The following is a 21,017-nucleotide window of genomic DNA, read 5'->3' as shown; positions in this document are numbered from 1 at the left end:
AGGGGTCGCGCCTTACAATTCCGTGTGCTACAGGGACAATTTCGTCGTTGGTGCCGTGAATAGAGAAGACGGGGCACTCCACTTTGTGAATTTTCTCAATGTTTTTGAAAAGGTCTCCTGGGAGAGACAGCCGCAGCCGCAAGGCGACGCGGTGGACCGACAGCAGGGCCGATTGCAGGATGAGGCCCCCCAACGGATGTAGTGCGCATAGATGCACGCTGGGCCCCGATCCTGCACGAAGAAGGCGCACAGGCTAGCGATTAACGGCAGCTTATCCGGTGGCAGCCCTCAGTAGGAGCTACAGTAGTGGCAAAAAAAGGCAACAGGCGAACCACGGGCCCTCTCTTCAGGGTGTGCAGCAGCAACAAGCGCAGCAGCGTCAGCAGCAGACCAAGAGATCTCCCATAAGCAACGATTTTGCCGGGATGTATACGCAGCTCTTGTGTCAGATACTCCAACGCTGCCTCCGCGGACTCATACACGCCTTGCTCGGAGGGCTTTCCAGTGCTCCATCCATACCCTGCAGCGGCAACAGGGGCAGCAGGCATAACTGGATATTGAAAGTAAGGGCATGGGACCCTAAGAATCTTCTTTCGAGGGTGGTCTCCTCCGCGGTTCCTTGTTTGGACACCCTCAACCTCGGATCGTTTTGCTCTTGCTTGTCTACTGCGTAAAAGCTCCACGCTGGGGCCTCTTAGCTACAGGGCCGCAGAGAAGCCGCTGCATACTTCATGCGTACCAACATACTCGTAAAGGAACACATCCACGGCGCAGAACGCGGCGAGTTGCTGGAAATATCCTCTTGAAAGAGTGATGTCTTCCGCATTGCCATGGGAGTACAGAAGAGTTAGAGTTCCTCCTCCCCTTTGTAGCAGCAGCGAAAGCATAAGCACCATCAGAAGCAAAAAATCGTTATGCGGTGGATCGGTGCATGGTTTAATTCCGCAAAATCTCTATCCGCTAGCCTGGGTAGGTGCTCCAAAGGGGCCCTTTGAGGCGCCCTCCTTCAGCTTTCTTTAGGGCCATGTCAGGGCTCGAATAGGTGGTCTATGTGCTTTCGCTAAGACACCTTAAGCCCTACACGCGCTGCGTACCCTTTGATGTGAAAGGCGTGAATTGTATCTCCCTTCTTTGTGGTGAGGGTGACGAGATCGCTGGTTTCAGGAGGCGTCCCGGGGCCCCCAGGATATTGTGGGGGCTGGAAGACCACTCGAGAGAGTGCTGCTCCCATTTTAGCCATACAGAATCTCCTTCGGGGTCGTTCGTAGCACAGCCCAAGGGGATTTTCCCGATACACGGTCGCCAGTGAACCCTAGGTAATGGTTAGGCAGCAGAAGATTTGAGGTGATCCTACACTCCAGTTTTCGCGCCAAGTGGCACATGTCACGTGGCTCAAGCTGAAAGGCCTCCCTCAAGCTGCTGATGGCGAAAGGCTCTCGGCTGTATGTCTCTCAGGGCCTCAGGGGCCCTAAGGACCCCATGCGCTACAGGCGCCTCTTTTGAGGCCCTTAAAAGGAGAGGCGTAGCGAAAAGTCAAAAAGTATCGAGGTGGGAGTGCTAAAGGCTCAGGGCCTGGGGCAGACAAAGAAGCGCTTATGGATCCCAGTTAGCGATGCGAGCCTGGCGACCACACCGCCTCACCGGTGACTTCTGTCCAAAAAGTCTAGTTGACAGCACAAACAGTGTGCTATACTGCCAAGCAAAAGATTTCAAAGATACGAAGGGCCCCAGTAGGTCGCAGTTCAACCTTCCAGTTGAGGCACCAGGGCCCCCAACGGCCTGCTGGGATTTCCCGGGGGCCCCCATCTACCACCTGGGGCTCCCCCGGGGGCCCCTTCAGGTGCAATCGGTTCTGCTTTTGATACAATCACCTAGGCATGCTTAATAACGTGTTGACACCACAATAATCTTTTAGAGCTGGAGGATTTGAAGGAGCAAGCAAGTGCCGCGGGGTAGGTACACACCCGGGCAGCCGACTGCCACCGACGAAGCTGCTGGGCGTAGAAGGCACGCATCTTCCATTCTGACGCTTGGCGGCACCTATTTTTGCCTTAGAGGCGTTTAAATGGACTGTTTAGACACCAGCTAGTGTTCGCTCACTCAAATTGGAAACGTCCACCCTCAGCTCTGCGGCTTTTTGGCTGCCCAAGGCGAGTATTAGGAAGCGATTTAATTTCTTTGGGCCGCGATCGACCCTTTTCTTTCTGCAGCGCGCTTGGAGCAATGGTGAGTCAATGCATAAAGCGACAATCTTTTAACCCTCGTGCGCTTGAAGTGCCCCTGCTTTCCTTGCACCCCATCATGGCTCTCCCTCCCCCGTCTAGTCACTTTCCACAGTTTTGCTTCGTATGGCATGTGATTAGGCCGAAGTAGAAGAAACTCTTAACCGTATCAAAACGCACAAGGGCGTGCGTGGGGTGATTGTTCTTGGAGCCGATGGTGCAGTGCTGCGCTCAACGCTCGACGCGCAACAAACCGCCGCCTATGCAGGCGCTGCGTCCCAGCTGTCAGAGAGAGCAAGGTCCCTTGTGAGAGACCTAGACCCTCAGGTAAGGACCTTGGCGTCAAAACTGGGTCAGACAATATTGCTCCGAGACGCAATCTTTTGTCTTTGGGCCTGAAAAAATAGTTAGAGCTGGCCCAAGGTTTTCCCAGAATGCAGAATTTTACGCCTTCTGGTTTGTGTGCAGAATGACGTCACTTTTCTGCGCGTTCGCTCGAAGAAGCATGAGATTCTTTTAGCGCCAGACGGAGAATATCTTCTCCTGGTAATCCAAGATCCAAATGCAGATACTCAGGGCGCAGCAACTAGCTAGCCAGCAGCCCAACCTCCGAACCATTTAGCCACCCAGATTTATTACTTGCTGCATGAATGACTACCTAGAGGGCGAACTTCAAAATTTCCTAATTAGCTGGTCAGCCAACTATGCAAGGGACACCGGTGCTTGCTTGGCGCGTGGCTAGGCAGAATCGTACTCAATTGGGCACGAAGCCTTGATTAATGAGGAGAGCAACTAGGCACGTGGCCAGCTGGAAAATTCGGCTGTTTGGAAGCTGCACGGTCACCTGGGCACGCATGCAGCCTTTTCAATCGCTATTCATGTAGCTACCTAAATGGCAAGCTGACCAGCGAGCAGAACAGGGGGCCAAGGGGCGGAGTAGGGAACTGTGTATCCTTAACCGTTTGTAAACTGAATCCTATTCTATCCTTTAGCTGTTTTGCACCTCGTGTGAGCATCAATGCGAGGAGGAACAGGGGCAGCATACATGCGTATTGACATATTCTGCTCCCAGTCTGCTGACTTCGCACTGTGTGAGACCGACGTCGCCACAACTGATTTGCAAGGGAAAATCTTCACGTATGAGATTAGAAGACGTATGCGAACTACCGTGCTACATGCGAGGAGACCCATCAAAGCCCGCCAAGTGGGTGGCGCTGGTGCGTTTTGAAGGAAGGAAACCTTTCACGAACTCCCACCATGAGGTCTAGGGTTTATTGTTTGTGGCAGACTCAAGCTTGTTCTCCCCTGCGTTGTGTCCTGAGCCTAAACCACTTGTTAAAATGTTTGACGTCTCTGGGAACCTCCTCTTCCTGCGCAAGCTTCCGGAGGAGAGGTTCCCCCTGCGAGTTCGTCCACGTGGCCCACTTGAAGGCGTTAAAGTGCTCTCTATCCGCGTCTGTAGTAAGGTGCCTCTGGTTCTGCCTCTGCCGCATCCATTCTTTCCTTTCGGGGGCCAGCTTGACCCCGTATTTACTCCTCTTGCGTCCTCTATTCTTCACTGGCAACAAATCATACACTCCCCTAACGGCTTTGTAGTTGCTGCAGCAGAACAGCCAAAAGTGGATGCACAGACGCCAGGCATGTAAATGTCCATCCCGTTCTAACGCGTCCGGACCAGAGCCCGCAACAGGCGCCTAATATTAGAGAGGGCGGTTTATAGACACATATATTTCGATAGCTATGTACAGCTACTGATGCAAACGTGCACATACGCCACCGTAGAACCAATAGCGCTACTGCCCACACGAACAAGCAGCAGCCGGCCGCTCTTCTCATCAGATTCGATTCACATAAAAAAGCGCAACACCATTGGATGGGAGTGCCCCCTTAAATGAGGTCCCCAGTGTAGGGGGCCCCCCTCAGCAGCATGCAGGTGCAGGCCTTTGCAGCGAGAGGATACAGGCGAGCGGTGGCTCACCATCCAGGGACGTCTGGACATCTTCCTCCTCTCAAGAGAACGCTGGAGTGTACTGACAACGAATGCCCTGCCCCTGGTATGTACGCCAGCACCACACGGCCGGTGGAGAGACGCACCCTCGCAACCTTGCGCAAACCGCTGTTTGGCTTACGGGGAGTCTGGACTCTGACCTGAACACACAGGAAGCGGCGACACGGCATCGCGGAAAAGGTGGAGATGCGACCCCACAGCGAAGAAGCACCCAACAAGGCACGCAAGGCTCCCAAATTTGTACGGTCACGAGGCGCGAAAGCGAGGACACGCGAAGTGCTCGGCGTTCGAGCCTAGGGAGACACACGGGGAGGGAGGAAGGCGACAGTAGTGGGAGTGAGGCAGCGAGGAGCAGGGCAGAGTAAGAAGAAGGTTTTACTCACCCACACACACTTACACACACGAACACAGCCTCAGGAGCCACAAGCGAGAGGAGAGAACAAGGGGACGCAGAAGGAACGGAGATGATACTGGAAAGGATGAGGCCAGTGAAGTGAGTGATGAATGCGCAAAAAGTGAAAGCGCCATTCAACAAGAGCGTGATATCACAGAAGGAACTGCAGCCAGAGGCGGAGGGTGTAGAGCTTTGATTACCTTCACACAGATGCCCTTCTTGTGGGGGGCCCCTTCCAGCCATTTGCTGCGAGCGGCGTCATACATATATACACACACTCACACTCCATGGTAACACCTTATTGAATCCCCTGTAAAGAAAGCTTAGGAACGAGGGAAACTGGAATTAACTCAGTACCTCCGTATGTTGGGGGGTTTAAGCCTCGGAACCTGCAGCGGCCTTCGCTTGTAGAAAAGGCGACCCCGGATGTTGCGGGTGCTGAAGTTTCGCCGGCTGACTCCTACTGCCTCAAAGACTCTATGTGATGGGGGAGAAACATGTGCTGCAGCAGCTGGTGCGTCGGGAGAAGCACACACAGGGTTCCGGGTGTCACTATTGCCTTTTGAGAGGCCATTTCGCAAAATCGAAATTCTTAGAGCTCTACATGTCCTAGCATCTGGCGAAAAGCCTCCTGAGAGTATCCCTGCTGCTTTCGCAGTCTTCATCAGGACCTCTCCCGGAGGAGGCTTGCCGAGATGTGGGTTAGCCTTCCACGCGTAGGAATGACAGAGTACTGGCCTCGCGGAGGGGGGGACGACGGACGCTCTCTTGAGAGCAAGCACGAGAGGGAAGCCTTGCCTTATGGCAGGGGCCCACATCGTGCTTTCGTTGCTGCCGCTGCAACTGTTGCTGCGACAACTGCTGGTGTTGCTGAGACTGCTGCTGCAATGGGGAGCGATAGCAAAGGTGACGGAGAGAAGAGAGGCCTCGAAGGCACGCAAAAAGATGCAGAAGGATCACGCAGGCCCGGCTGAAGCCGTAAAGAAGCAAGAGATAGTGGAGGATACAAAGTTCCCAGGGAATAACGGCAAAAAGGCAAAGGCGTGGTACAGTAACTCCCGCGGCTTAGCATCCAGGGGAGATCTGCAGAAAGCGGGGCCTCCGAAGAGACAGTCAAGCAGGTAATAAACATGCAAAAATACCCCTAAACCGTAAGCACTAATTAGCACTTAATGGTAGCCTCTTCCTCCATGCAAACGCTCGGAACCCCTAGGAGTAGGTGGGCCCCTCAGGGGCCCCCCGCCGGCGCGTGTCCCATTGGGTAATTTGGGCCACCCGTACCCCAAAGAGTCAAATTTTAAACTCGTACTCAAATTTTTGAAGGGGGAACGGGCTTTCTGGGGTGTGTGTCAGTAAGCAGCCACACTCTCAAAATACCCCTGAACTCTAGACCTAGGCCCTAAAGGCACTACAGAACGCACAATGAGCTTTCAAACAAAATTCTCGCATATCGGCTTGCACTTTTTAAGACTGCTCCACTCCCTTTGCAACTAGGGGCTCGTGTATTTGCTGGTGTGCCCCAAGACCGCTACGACGCATTCTACAGAAGCTATCACTAGCGTTCACGCCTTTGCCTCTCCCTGTCTGCCGACTCACTTGTGGCTTCCTGTCTCATTCTCTGCCAGCAGCGTTTTCGTACCTTTTTGGGGAACCCCCGTATGGCGGCAATGGGCCCCTGATTGCGTTCTAAAGGGACCCCTCAGACCTCCTAATCTGCTGCTTTTTCAGACTTCTCGGTGCCGCTGTTAGGCTCCTCGTGATACAATCGCTGGTGTCGAAAGAGTAATTTCGCTTTACCGTGTGCCTCTCGCTGCCTTCAGGGATGCCCTCACAGCGCTACAGCCTCGGGCTGGCGTTCGGTCTCGCAGCGCTCCTCGCACTGCTGCTGCACCCTGCTGTGCGTTGATTTGAAAACAGTCACCCTGCCAAAAGGGCCCAGGGGGCCCTTGAAGGTGCCTTTAAAGGGCCTCTCAAAGAGGGTCTCCAAGGGGGCCCTACAGAACCTCTGGGCTTCCCTACAGGGGTCCCTCCAGTTGGACCCTTAGAAGGCCATCTAGTGCCACTTCAAGGACAGCTTTCCTAGGATTTCTCGCGCAAAAGGGTGTTTCTGTGACGCAGGCTCTGAATTGGTTCTTGGTCAAGCCCGTCTCGAAAGAAGAAGACGAATGCACGACCATCTTCTGCTTCCAGAACTGTGAGTTGCTGCTGCGATAAGTGCCGCCAGCATTATTTTTGTAGGCTTTTGTGGCCGCCCCTTTTAGAGTGGTACTTTCAAATGGGGGCACGAACATGTTTAAGAATACCAGTGGATGTGTGTGTGCTCTGAGGGCCCCCAACTGGGCGACGATTCTCAGTCTTTGACGGTAATTGCTGGCCTCTCTTGACCTTCCTAGAACCTGATCTGTCGGTACATTCTGTTGTGCAACTGTGACATCTGTAGGGGCGAGGTTTCCAACTTCTGGCGGCTGTTTGCTCCTCTTGGTGGTGGCCATCTTTGAGTTACTCTTGCTGCTGCTGTGCTGCGTTCCTTGCTGGTCACCTCGCTTTGCTCTCTGGAGAGCTCTCAAGAGGGCGCGGCCTGGGCCTGACTGCGATGTTTTCGGGGGCACCGATGTCGATGCCCTCTTGGACGGGGATCAAGCCTCGCCTCAGGAAGGCTCCTCCCAGCTGGTAGAGGCTCTGAAAAGGATGCGCGAGAAGCACATGGGGGACGCACAAGAAGAGTGCAAAATGGTGTTATGTGTAAGGAATGGTGAGCCAACTCTTCCGCGCACTGAGGTGCTTGTGCTAGCTATCATTGCAGCCTTGTTGTGCAAAAGAAGGGGGAGGTGGTGGCTCGCGGGCAATAGGGGATCGGAGGGAAGATGAAATGGAGGGTCTTTACACCGCATGCTTGCTGGGCTCATTGGAAGTTCCTCCGCTTTCAAGCTGCTCAGAGTACTGCGTGGCTGGCGAAGGCATTTCTTGATGGGACCTGTTGGGTTCTTCGTTGCTCTAGAGCTGGAGTGGCGCCTTGTCTTGGGGGATTCGTTAGTGCGTCTCCTGCTGCACTTGCTGCTTTTGCCTGTGCTGATGCTGCTTAGATGTTGGTATGGGGAAGGGGAAGATGGCGGCTCAGTGTAGCCATGCGGCGCTGGGGGCCTACCGAAGGGCCCGAGATGCACAAGAGGCGGTTAAAGCTGCAGCGCGAAGAGGCACCGGTTCCTCGACGCTTCCTCCAGAGAAACTCGAGTTTTACGAGAAGCTCTCAATGTGGCTGGACATCTGGGAGGAAGCAGGCGAGGCCAAGATTGCCGTTAAGTTGCCCGTACGCAGAACACCCCCCCAAAGCGCGCCGTTCAACAGAGGCCCTAGATAGGACCTTGGTAGTAGCCCATTAGGGTAGTCAAAAGACAAGTCAGCGACGGTGGAGTCTTAAGACGCTCCTAGGGGGGGAGAATCAGGAGAGCTTGACAGTGGCCTCCAGGGACCCTAGACCCTATTAGCCACACTAGCAACCATAGTGTCTTGGGCTGCAACGGTTGATGGATTTGGGAAGTGGTGGCACTGCTGCTGATCGTTGATGCTCGCTGGTCTCCACAAGTTTCTGTTGGATTGCCGCTACAGGATGCAGAGGCTGGCTTGGCAGTCATCAAGGCCGCCATGCTGGAAGGGATTAACGTGTTTTGTGTTCGAGACGCAGTGAGTATAGGGTCTAGGATTTGAGGTTCGAGCAAACGCCAGATCTGCATAGACCGTCAATTTTGCAGTTGTTGGGGTTTTGGGCGTGTAGTAGATACACTCCCTTTCAGAACGTATTGCCTGTGCAGAAGCGGCACCATTTGAAGGCCCCAGCGAAGTTTCTTTTTTAAGCCGTCTTTGCTGCGGCGATGGGTGGCTGCACCTCACAAGGAGTACTATCGTGCCCTTTTCTAGTGGGGCCCTCTGCGCAGTTTCAAGCCTGTGCAGCACCAGTGGCAACACAGACTCCTAGAAATTCAGGCACCCCGGTATTTTCTTGGCGTGATGCTTGTCAGGGAAGAACTCAAGTGCCGCGCGGGACAATGACGGCCATTGCTGTAGGCCCTGGTGAGAGAAGCAGCAGCAGCAATCATTGCAGCAACAGATGCAGCTGGCTAGGCAGTTGCAGGGGGGCGAGCAAGGGCAGGATATGAGGCGGGGGTCTGGAAGGGAGCAGAACGGCATTGCCGGTAAGCGTTTCCAGTGGTGATTTTTGCATTCGTGTCTTCTTGTGTTGCGCAGCGCCCATAAGTCGTATCAACAAAGTCACCGGACACCTGAAACTCCTCTGAGTTGCACGCACGCGATAAAGGAGCACCACTCATGCTGCAGCAGCAGTGGCACAGATACTCGTCACTGATGGAATCGCAAAGGGACGCGCAACACGCCGGCAGCAAGTCTTCCTCGTGTTGCTGGTACCGGACCAGCAGATCCTTGTGCTGTTCTAGGTACCTCCGCGTTTCTCGATGCGTACTCCCCCTTGCAACTGCTGCTGCACTGTGGCCACGCCGAAATTTTAGCGTAGAAGGAGGACGATTGTTGCAGCCTCGGCCACCGTGCCTGTGCGTGATGAGCCAGCTCTAAGGGTCCAGGGGCTAAATGTTTCTGCGCGTTGTGTATGCCGAGAAACGCATTTCGCTCAGACTTTACAGGTTTCGAGTAATTTTCTAAAGAAACTAGAAACAGATACAAATATGGATGCACATGCGTAGAAGCATGTGTAGCTTACATTCATTTTTACGCAGCACGAGCTTGACCATATGGAGATTGCCCTGGCATAGCCACACAGAGCAAATCAGAGCTGCGTGCATTCGTCTACAGATGTACTTTCACCGAAAAATGGCATTTAAGAAAGCGCTGGTGTATCTAGACACAAGTAGGCCCAAATAAGTACAAGTAGCTCAGCGTGTCCGTGCTCGAGGAGAATTTGGGAGAGCGAAAATCCCTGCATCCACGAATCTCCTGGAAGTCGTCAGCAGCTCAGGACCCATTTTTTTGACCAAAACTAACAGTTCTCGTCACAAGCATATGCGCATGCTTGTATGTGCACACATGCTGTGAAAAACAATTCATCTATGTTCCTCTCTCCTGTAAGCAGCGAATATTATTCAAAAACTACGGCTTTTTGGTAGGAAGCGAAAGCCATGAGTCGCTCGATTCTTCGCTGTGAGACTTACATATCTATGCACATGCAACGCACACACGTTTCCCCCATACTTCTACTGGCTATCCATACACAGACTAGCGCACTAGAATCTTTTCGCCTCTATAAGCAACTCCGCAAGCAAATATTGATGCAAGTGTACATGCGCCCATTAAACCATGTGTACTATGCATACAGGATGCGTCCGTGCATCTAGGTATGTGCTTGTAGACCAGACACATATCATGTGGCTCTACATTTACGCACGCTGATGCACAGAAAAGCAGTATGGGTGAAGCAACGTCATTTGTTTGCCTGTTTTGATACCTATTAAAGACTGAAAAGGTCGGTTTCTTTTACCAAGTAAGAAGGTAAAGACAAACTCATGCATGAACAATCTTGTTTATAGATACATCCATGGATTCGTATAAACAGTAAAAAAAAAGCTGCGGTGAGGACATCTCGGCTGATGGACACAAGAAACTCAATTGAGTGTATTTGATGAAAACCTTCTTGTCCATAAACTGCTTGGCATTCGCGTGTCCCCTAAATCTTCGGCCCCAGGTATCTCAAGGAGACTGGTCCAACGTAAGACAGGCCAGTGGAGTATATGGCTTTTCCTCAGCCTGATCTTTAGAGTTCCTTTTGACGCCCTCCCTCTGAGTGCCCTCCATAAGTGGGGGCTGAAGTTTTGGTGGGACATTGCTCGTGTGAGTGTACCTGGCGCTAGCGAGGCGCAGGGAGCAAATGCTGCACCATGACATCAATTCTGTATGGGGCCCTACAGGAGCGGCGCGACATGCAGGCCATGAACATATCACGCATATGAGATTTATTGTGGTCCTCTTTTGTTCTCTCTGCTTCCATTGTCATATGTTTTCACTACACGTAGAGGTGTTGTGTGGGTCGTCATGATGTCGCTTCTGCTGCCGTCATGCATAGGATGGAGCCCTAGGCTTCCGACAAAAAGCTATCTTTTAGGGCATTAACAACCCGTCGCATTGCTCTCCAGCAAGTGTTCTATTGTACTTTTACGTGGATCATTTGAGCAGTGCTTGAGTCCTGTGGGCACCTGTGTCCCCCGTCTCTGCCGATGCCAGTCCTTCACATTCGCTGTCCCTTCCTTATTCGTTCTTCTCAATCTAACATATCAATGGGATCATCTCTTCGTATCGCTTTGCAGAGTCTTCGAATTCATATTTGCCGATCGCTTAGCTCTCCTTCCACCCTTCCTTCGTCACCCTCCGTTTCAGGCAGAATTTGAATCAAATTACGTTCTAAGAGGGAGAAAAGGGCGCATAGGGACCGTGTTCTGTAGCTCAAGATTTCCCGACACCGTGAACATTGCCTGGGAGTCTCGTAGCGCAAGTGTAAGGGAAAAGTACACTCAATACAATCGACAAGTGGCAAACAGAAGTGCATGCACTGCAAGATGCAAATCGACGGCAAGATATGCCCACAAATGAGCAGGGAACCCGAAGGCAAGTATAGCGTAAGAGGCGTAAGAAAGAGAGGCAGAGAAAAATAGGGAAACGGTAATGCGTATATAAATGGACCAATCACATTGTGAAATAGAGCGAAAAGCACGCCAGCTGCTATAAAGGGGAATTAGGAGCGGCATTAAGAGGTATTGGGTGACACACGGCCCAGCAAGATTAACAACACCTGGTCGACGTAGCTTTAGGGCTGTGGAATATGCCTTCGTCCCAACGAACCCGCAGCACGCTGCCTTTCTTTACCGTATCATTATTATAGGGCCCTTAGAAAACCCTTTCCAAGTGTCCACAGGGGATGCCCCTTTCTAGGAGCCTGTTTGCTCTTGACCGTTCCGCTTTAGATGAAGAAGCTACAGCTTATGACGGATAGATGAAGGGATGGGGCTTCCAGCGGGAATAGGCAGGGGCTTAGAAGGTGTGGATGAATTTGCGGAATGCGGTTCGTTTTCTCCTGGGGCGCATGCAGGAGTTCCTGGGGTAGAGGATACATCCTGCTGCTGACTGAGATTGGCCTGTGAAGGTTTGGATGCATCACATGATGTAATGGATGCAGGACGTGGTGGTCTTTAGGGCATCGCACATGTCTCCGCGTCCTTTCGACTCTCGGATGTGCAAGGAAATGAGCATGTTCATGTGTATGCATGCCAAAGGCGCCAGCATCAATTACACTACTTAGCAAGTCGGATAATGGCAGCGCTAAAGACTAATAACCCGGTTAACTGCGTTTTGAAAAGGTCTTATTGGGTGTGTAGGGTGTAGGGTGAAAGTACCAAGCAAAGATCCATCCAGAGATTCACAGGCTCTCCATGGGGGGCCGCATCACTCAACGCCTAGTGTAGGTTGAAGCACACGTCTTAGCTGATATCCACAGCACAACCGAAAGAAGACACGCGAAAAGAAAAGCGTAGACCTGCGGCCTCCGCTACTTGCGCCTCATATCTTCTCAGCAAGCTGTCAAACATGGCGGGCTAAGAAAAATTCGGGCGAGAAACTTCCATACAGGCCCCTACAGAGGCAGATTAAACAAACGACTAAAGAGGAACACACATGAGGGGCTGAGAGTGTACTTGAAAATACGTCCATACTACCTGAGAATCACAGCAACCTACTTAAATACAAATAGCAAGGTGTGAACAATCAGGTTCTTCGCGAAGGCAAAGTGAAACAAGGCTGGTCGGTAGTGTAGAAAAGCTCCATGTGGAGTTGGCCGTGATTGCGCACCCCGGCTTCGTACGAACTGACGAAGGCATGAGTGAAAAACAGAGCAAGGGCAATGTAGAAACGAGCAGCAACCTTGTTTCTTCCTATTTAGAGCATCTTGAAAAAGTTCCAAACTGCAATGGCAACTTTCGTGGCCCTAATAGAAGCACGACTATCCATCTTTTCAGCGCCAACAGTAGCATTTTGGCCACTACACCTGCCTCGTTGTACAAAGGCTTCCCCCATTCTCCATTATTAGGACCTTGCCTCTGCCGTTATCCTTCTTCTTGGATATCTGCTTCTCCATGACTCCAGCCTTGAGCCTGCCCACGATCTCCACGAAGGCTAAGCCAACAACATCTGTTGGTCGTAGACGCTCATGGCGGTGCTCCCACGCCCCCCTGAGAGCCTCATCTCCCACCTTTGAGTCCTCCGAAATTTTTCTTGGCCTCTTCTGAGAAGCCTGAAAGACCCTAACCGGCCCGTGTAAATGTCATCTGCTACACACTATGCGTGAGGTGGTGAAATAAATCTCCTGCGTGCACGGCTGGTAAATCGCATACAATGAGTGTCGTCCTTGCTTTGTATTGTGAAGCTATGTAACATTTTGTCTGTAGAGGAAGGAGTGAAACGAGCCATATGTGGTCACACCTATGATGTCAACCAGCAGCTACTCGCCACAGTCTGTGCATTACGGTGGAAGCTGCAAGGGCTACAGAGCACAGAACACCCAAACAGGACGTTTGCTACACAATAGCCCTAGGCAGGGAAGAATTAGGCTCCGGTTTCGATCCTATCAGGCTTTTAACAACCAATTAATGGTGGTTCAAAGCTAGTGCTCAATCCGAGGTCACCCCTATGCTGCGTAGACAGCAGGCTTTGCGATCAGTTTTTGGTTTTTCTTTGTTGGTGCACATTACACCTGAAGCAAACAGATATTATTGGACCTGGCAGGGGAAAAGTTTCCCCTATTCCTCCAAGTAGGGATCTGGCTGACTCACGCAGCAGAAGGTGGTGACGTGTTACGTTGCCCTCACGTGGTTTGCCTTGAATCAACTGCCTGAGGCCTTGCTTCATTGTGCATGGAATATGCAGCAAATATTGATTAAGAAGAGTACACTAAAACAAATGGAAAACCTCTACTCAACTCTCAATTTTGTGGGTACGGAGTATAAGGAGAAATTCCTGCCCCAGAATAAAAGAGAACAGGGCCAACAAGTTCTTCAAGGCTTTCTTCCAGCCCCATAAGTGCTTCTACTAAGGCTGAACAATGGAGTGCGGAGCTCATTCACTTGCATTCGCAGCTCCTAGATTGTTTCACCCATGGGCTGCATGTAAATGGATTTTCCTTCGGTTGTAGTAAGTAAAGCTGACGCTCTAACAGCGGCATGAAACGAATACTGTAGGCTACTTACTGTTGAACTATTGTCGCGTAGCCCAGTATTCAACACACACATTAAAACCGGTCAAGAAGAGCATTCCACCAGTCGTGGGCGATAAGCAAACAAGGTGAGCACATGGACACGATCATCTACTTACACACAGCGTTGAAGGGACTGTACGTGGGACTAATGTATTCGATTACTCTTCTGCGGGACAAATTGAGGTGCTCCCTAAACACATGTAGGGTCATCTCCCCAATTTCCCCAGATTCAGGTCTGCTTGACCCTTTTCATTCATCGCTACAGCCAGCAGGCTAGCAGCCTCACAATTCTGGGTTCGAGTACGTACAGGTTTCTATGTACTGATTGAGACTATCGGTCTGATGTCGTCAAGGAATCAGGACATCCCGATTCTAACCGCTGAACCACCACGTCTTTAGAGACAACAAAACGGCTTTCACTATCACAACTTCTGCAAAAACTGACTGGTCAAGCCTGAAGCCCTCTCGGTTGGCTGCGCAATATCCCAATGGAGCACTCACTACCAAGATGCCTGCGACAGTGAGGCAAACAGCGCCAAATTCCTCGTGCAGCAGCCCGGTAATGCTGAACAATAGAGTTCTTGTAGGCTCGTTGCCCAGAGAAGTTTGCAGCAATATTCTTGTCCCGTGTTTTCCTGGTTGGCGGAACCAGAGTCTCTGCGAAAGTGACCCTATTACCAGTGAGCCAAGGCTCGACAAAGATTGGCTTCTCCATGAAGCGCAGCAAGTTGTCGATTCACTAATTACTTGATCTTACCAGAGTCGCGAAAATTATTATCTTTTTTATTTAGTACTTTTTGCCCAGGATACGGAAAACTAGTGTGCCTATGAATACCAATTCTTCGCGGGTCTCATTTGACGGGTCAGCCATTCAAATGCACGTCTTTACGTAGATTTACCTTCCCGCTGCCAAGGGGGGAGCAAATATTATCTTAAGCCATTATTCATGATATGCTGCGCATTCATGGACTGATGTGATCCTGATTGCGTTTACCCGTGAGGCAGTGGTCCTTGGCAACGACACCGCAACGCATCTTGCAGACTTGGGGATCAGAGGCCTCGATATGAATGCCCAAAGCCGCAGCAGTGTTGCAAAAGCATGGTGATTACCACTTACTTCAGAGTTACCGAGATGAGGGGAGCATATGACTGGCATGGTGCGCCTAGTTGGGACCTCAAAGCACTCCGAGGATGCGCACCTGGTTCGATATAGTATCTAAGGCACACGTGCACTGCATTACATCACAGTGTTTCAAACAAACAGGACTCTGAAACGAATCTTGTGCATCAATAGGCAAACTGGTCAGACAATTCTGTACTAATTATTGATTCTAACAACGTTTTGTAGAAACTGTTTAAGGGCAGCGTAGCCTGTCACCGCAATTCGAGAGGCCTCATAAAGAGAGTAGTTAACTTATGGAGCACCTCTTTTGAGAATTATAAAGCTCCATTCAGTGTCCATGAAAAGCGGTCGTAGGAGTCCCTTGCACAAATCTCCCCCATCCTTGCCCTCACTGCACGGAGTTCCGGAACCAGGGAAGTGTGGAAGCTAGTGTATGCTGTTAGCGTGCTCTGAGCACTCCGCGCATTCACACCTATCTAAACGTGCATACGTAGCCCTCAGGTACAGGGTGCACTATTATTGTATTGAGCTTTCCCCCATCCAAAGAAAGAGCCCAGATGAACAGCCAAACCAATCAGTTAGCTCGTAACTAATGCTTAGCAAAATATCTGTAGTGTACGTCAAGACGTCTTTGTATAGATAAGCCCGCTAGGAGGCCTTCCGGAGAGCTTTCTCACGGGGCATCCAAAAGTTTCCTTGCTTTTCTCGGGCAACTCCCACGTTGCAATCTGGTTAGGTGGTGTGAGCCTCGACGCGCTGGCGCCTTAGCAATTCCGAGGCCTGACTTCGCTGCCTGCGACACCTGCATGCTTACCCTGAAAGCAAGAAATTATAAACGCCAAATTGTATGAATTGGATAGGAAATGAGCAACGCGTTGTAGAGAACTCTTCATCAGAGGGAAAACATGTATGTGATTTGAAGATGTGCATGCTTTGGCCAGGGGAAAGACCTAGACAGAGATCAAAATAAAATTTGATGTGAGTTCTCTTGTGATATATTCCCGCTTCAGTCAGCGCCACAAGAGCTACAAAAACAGCCTTTATTGTCGATTAGCCTAAACCCTTCAAGACCGCTGTTAAACCTTGGCAATATCGTGTTTCCTCAATAGGTGGAACTTCGTGTATTGTAGCTGGGCGAAATCCGGAATACCTCTCGTGCCAGAAGATTCTTCCAGACCCCAACAGCGTGATTCAGTGAATCCACTCCACTAGATACCTCGACCCCTTTTTAAGTATGATTTTTTTACTGGAGGGCCTATTTCGGGGTTCTGACTGGCCTACTCGCTCTTTCACCACCTACCTGCTGCTCTCTTCAGTTTTACAGCGCCCCACATCACTGCTTTCAGGGCTCAGCCAAAGGACAGAAATAAATATGCTAACCGCCTCTTTCATTCGTTTTTTGCAGGGGTCCGAACAAGATCAATATTTTATCGATAGCTTCAGGGCGTTCGTTACTAAGTCTATCTTCCCATCTGTGAGGATGTCACCTACCCAGTGATACCACAGCAGCATCTGAATCCCTCTACAGTTCAGGCTCTCTCGATTTCTGCCAACATAGAACCTCGAAATAGGCCAAAGTGGGCAGTAACGGCCAGAGGTACCACCAGTGGCCGAAGAGCGAGGGCCTTCCAACAGATCTACCAAAAGCCCTACTTACCAAAAGCAAAACGCATAACTAAAGGCAAATAAGATTTAACGTATCCGGTCATATGTCGGAATGATGAAAATAACGAAGAGACAAAAAAGGAAGCCCTCATGACCTTGTCTCAGATAGTTGCAAAAAGGGTCCCGTGTCTCCTCCCCCAGGGGCTGTACAGTTCAGAACAAAGCTCCGGATACAGCATCAGATGCTGTCACCATTGCAGCAGCAGATAGAGGTGCGCACATAGCAGCTTGGAGGCTGCCCGGATGGTAGACGAGGAGTGAAGTCCACTAAGAAGCCCTCAGATGGATTTAGGCGTCCTCTTCATTTGTCAGGGCTCGAAGATAGGAGACTCGTGCCGCTGCATCTGGCAACTGCCGCCACTGAATCGCACACCAGAAGACGTGAGCAGATGGTGTACAGCACACAGCGATGCTTAACGTTGAGCGCCAATTTCAGAACATGTAGCACCCACACGCACGTAACGTACCAATATCCATGCGCACAAAGAATTCTTGAGGAGCCAGCAGGGAGAGTGAGAAATACGGAGGAAAAATACACGGGATGCAAGGGCAGAGAGGGGTGTCCGAGCGGCAGGAGAGCAACAGACAGGGTGAGAGACGCTGGGCCCTACCTGATCCATCCAGATGGGAACTGAAGCCCAACCTGTTTGATGCAGCAGCCTCAGCAACAAACGACTCCGACCGCAGCTCCGCTGCAAATGCTGTTGGTGCAGCAACAACAAGGTGCCGCACTGCTGCGGCAACAGCAGTGTCTCTTCCTCAGGCACGCAGACCAACGCCAGCCCAGCAACAGGAGAATCAGCCTGCTTTTTTGCTGTACCAGAAACATCGGCAGCCACAACTTCACTCATCCCTATCAGAAAGAGCATGCAAACCAACAACCTCTAATCTCTTAGCGAGTAATCCACGTGGAACAAGCAGGCATTTTGGTATCTTCTGACTCAATGCTCCTCTACAAAGACACAAAGCCCTTGCCATCTGTATGCGTGGGTGCATGTGAGTATGCCGCTGCGACCTTTTCCCTTCAGTGCTGGCCTGTGTGCGACCAAGTGCTTGTATCAAGACCCCTGTTCCCCATACTCTAAACCACAAATTCAAAGGCACGAACCCTACGACCCAACGCAACACCCTAAAAACACAATCCGCAAGCTCAGCACCCTCAAATTGTTTCAGCACATTCCGTAATCCCAAAGTGGGATACCTGGTTTTGCTGTAGCGGCGAAGTGACAGAAGCCGCAGCTGGTGATCAGAGGCTGTAGGCCTTGAAGGTTTGCACTGGTGAGGGCCGCGCGGATCTCCACGAAGGCCGGAGAAGAAAGGAAGCTCTCAAGTAACAAGCGCTCACGGCGGTGCCTGGCATGCAAATGAATACGCATATATGCATACATAAAAATATGTTTGGAACCGTACATATCTCGATGTATACTGCTTGGCACACATATATCAGCATCTGTGTACATGCAGATGCAGATCTCTAGTAAGATTACATATAAACAAAGTACTCGGTAGGCACAGGCATCTACAGTGGCGTATATGGTAAAGAAATACACAGAGTCAACTATACACGCAGCTTTATCGTATACACATCCGCTGCCGTTGCGATGAGCATGTGCACCGCCCAAAGTCAAAGTCTCAAGCCCACAATTTTGGTAAGGGTGACTTGGTTACTTCCCGGCCCCTGTTTCGAGATTCTTAAAGAGATAAATTGTAGCAGTACCGCCGGGCACAACTCACCAAAAAGCCTTCGGGAGGTCGTGTTGGCAAAAGGCAAGGAGTGCCTCATCGTCTTTGGAGTTCAAGGCCAGCAGGCGGCTCGCTAGCTCTTGCAGGGCCAAAGTCGCTTCGTACACTTCATAGTAGAGGGCTGGAGAGTGCGGCGGGGGCCCCCCCCGGACCCGTGCTGCTTGTACTCCTTGGAACCGCAATCATGATAGGCACAGGCAGCGCATGCAGCATACAGGATCACCGACAAATGACAGCAGACAATCGCTAAGGTTAATACATCCACAGACAACCTGACAACACATGTACAATCGAAGGAGGCTCATAAGATCAAGGAGAGTTTGATAGCTGGCGTACCGTCTCTTATATTTTCGACGCACAGGCGAAAGCACGCCGTGGCGCTGCAGCAAGAATGCACACCATAATGGAAAGCAATGAGGAGATCAGAGAATCCAACAGCTATAATGATACGCGCACCCTGTTACTCTTTGCGAGAACGCCACTGCTGCATTCGAAGGCGCCGCAAACTGTCTACTATTCGGACATTTTTTGGCCAAGCAAGAAAAGTAAGCATTTAACATGGTCAAAATTTGGCGGCGGGTTTAGGCAGTGGTATCTGAGGGCGTAGTGGGCTCACGTATCAGAAAAATGTTCGCCTGTCAGCAGACAATGCAGGAGAGAAACTTCGGTTTCGTCGGTCAAGCCCCCCTCAAGGAGCTGTTGCTGCTGCCTGTCTGGTGCAATCCCAGAATGATTACCGTATTTCTGCTGCTGCCACTGCTGTAGCAGACTGCATGCCACAGCAACCAGCTGCTCAGACTCGTATCCCAGACCGCTGCAACAGCGAAGGCATGCTAGTAGAGCAACAGAGGCGGAGGCGGGCAACACTGGGGCTGCGACCAAGGTGCTGCTAAGCCTGCAGAAACAGCACTAAGAAGACGCCGCTAGAATCAAAGGTCTAGTGCCTAGTGTGAACCCTCGGACTTTGGATGTGCATGATGAACAACGAGAAGAAAAGTCATTATGTGGCTTGAGGGTAAGAGGTAGGAGAGTGCGGGCAGGATCCACAGTAACCCTGCACTAGACCCCTGTTTTCAGCAATCCAAATGTAGTGGGCACACTAGTTGCAGACCAGGGTTTGCTGACACCCAACCGACACTTACCATGAGATAAGCCGCTGGAGTAAGGGCTCATGTCGGACTCTGGACTGTAGCAGGGCACTGAGGAGGTCTGTTGCATCCTGCACGTTGAGTCCTCACCAGAGCAAGGCCTCTACTTCAGCACTTCAGCACCACTTGACTATTTGTGGGGATCCGGAGAACGGCTTGTGAAAGGCAGGGGCTAGCAAAAGAGGCGGGAGAAGGACAGGGGAGCGGACCTCGAAATGAAGAGACTGCAGGGATGACCTCTGCAAAGCGGAAAGCAGCGGGTGTACGTACACCCCAGAGTCCATCCCGAGGATTTTGATTAGCCGCAGTAGAGGGCTGATGTGCCTGCGGTAGGAAAATGACAGGGCAAAAATAAATAGGCGCGATAAACAGGGATGGCATTGCTAGAACAGGCAGCCGTTGGCACTGGAGTTCAGCGCAATCAAGGCAGAGCCACGAGAAGAACGAAAACGGCATATGTCAGAGCCTTGGGGCCTCGCAATGGAGGCCGGGACAGAGGCCTAAGCAAGCAGAGCGGTGAAATTGGCCTCAGAAACGCCGGTGCATATGGCCACAAACGACCACAGATGGTGGCAAACAAACAAAAAAGACGGTACGTGCGATAGAGGGAGCGGCAGGCGGATCAGATGGGAGCAGAACGAACCAAAAGAAAAGAGATACACTGAAGGGGCTACAGCATGAGGAAGGGCCTGAGCGGAGTGTACGCACTGGATGCCGTCCATTGTAGTCTCGGAGATCTGCAAAATAAGGTTCCCAATGGCATCTGGGAGGAGCGCGAGACGCGACTGAGGAGCTGTCTCCCGCGCTGCAGCCACATATTCCCCAAGCAGGGGACACTGTGCCAGTGGGCACAGCAGGGCCCCTAAATCCTCAGGCTGCAGATGGCGCGTGTATAAGGCAGGGAGCAATACACGGAGGGCAAGGGACAGCGCCGCGGGGGGAGGCTGTTCTGCAGCTTTGCAGTCAGATGGTGAAAGCTTCGCAGGGGAAACTGTTGGAACGCTTGATCCTTGAGATCCTCCCCTTTGGGCAAGACTCGTCTCCCCAGCAGCTAGTAGGCACGGGTCCGCGAAAGAGCCTCTGGCACCGTCCTCTGACTTTGAAACAAAAGCGAGGAGGCTCGGCACGTGCTGCAGTAACAGCCAAGGGCCTACATCACCCTGTGTCGCCTCGGTGGGTGCACTTGACTCGGGTAGGGAAGCAGCAGCTAGTCGTTCCACATGCTACAGCAGAAAACAGCAAACGGTAACCGAGAAGCGTACCCCTTTGGAGCAGCACAGGAGAGGAAAGGAATTGGCATTAAAAGGCCCCAAAGCTCTCAATGGCACCTGAATATAGCTGGCTTAGCAGCAGCGATGCCCTGGAGAGAGCTGTTGAAGGCATCGCCACAAGGAATCCTATGTACAACAGTCTTTGGGGCAAGGATACTGTAACAAACGCACTATCAGCAGC

General features: G+C 51.5%; 3 protein-coding genes across 3 annotated transcripts; 2 read left to right on the top strand and 1 right to left on the bottom strand.

Annotated features, from left to right (window-relative positions):
• Positions 1 to 1,612: 1,612 nt before the first annotated feature.
• Positions 1,613 to 2,816, top strand: LOC34619825 (dynein light chain roadblock-type 2). The gene is made up of 4 exons (XM_026334776.1): positions 1,613 to 1,777; positions 2,079 to 2,150; positions 2,364 to 2,549; positions 2,691 to 2,816. The coding sequence occupies exons 1-4, from the start codon at positions 1,613 to 1,615 to the stop codon at positions 2,814 to 2,816; spliced, it is 549 nt and encodes a 182-aa protein (XP_026190561.1).
• A 695-nt stretch (positions 2,817 to 3,511) lies between these two features.
• LOC34619826 lies at positions 3,512 to 5,442 on the bottom strand. Its single transcript, XM_026334774.1, has 4 exons — positions 4,982 to 5,442; positions 4,825 to 4,870; positions 4,201 to 4,370; positions 3,512 to 3,821 (listed from the first exon to the last, which is right to left on the bottom strand). The coding sequence occupies exons 1-4, from the start codon at positions 5,440 to 5,442 to the stop codon at positions 3,512 to 3,514; spliced, it is 987 nt and encodes a 328-aa protein (XP_026190559.1).
• A 1,912-nt stretch (positions 5,443 to 7,354) lies between these two features.
• LOC34619827 (peptidyl-tRNA hydrolase 2, mitochondrial) lies at positions 7,355 to 8,916 on the top strand. The gene is made up of 5 exons (XM_026334740.1): positions 7,355 to 7,376; positions 7,708 to 7,931; positions 8,231 to 8,305; positions 8,641 to 8,692; positions 8,867 to 8,916. The coding sequence occupies exons 1-5, from the start codon at positions 7,355 to 7,357 to the stop codon at positions 8,914 to 8,916; spliced, it is 423 nt and encodes a 140-aa protein (XP_026190525.1).
• Positions 8,917 to 21,017: the final 12,101 nt, after the last annotated feature.

The sequence above is a fragment of the Cyclospora cayetanensis genome, unplaced genomic scaffold (genome assembly GCF_002999335.1).
Source record: "Cyclospora cayetanensis isolate NF1_C8 unplaced genomic scaffold, CcayRef3 CcayRef3_contig_5, whole genome shotgun sequence".
Lineage (NCBI taxonomy): Eukaryota > Apicomplexa > Conoidasida > Eucoccidiorida > Eimeriidae > Cyclospora > Cyclospora cayetanensis.
Note: the sequence above shows the minus strand (reverse complement) of the source record. Positions and strands in the feature narration are given on the sequence as shown.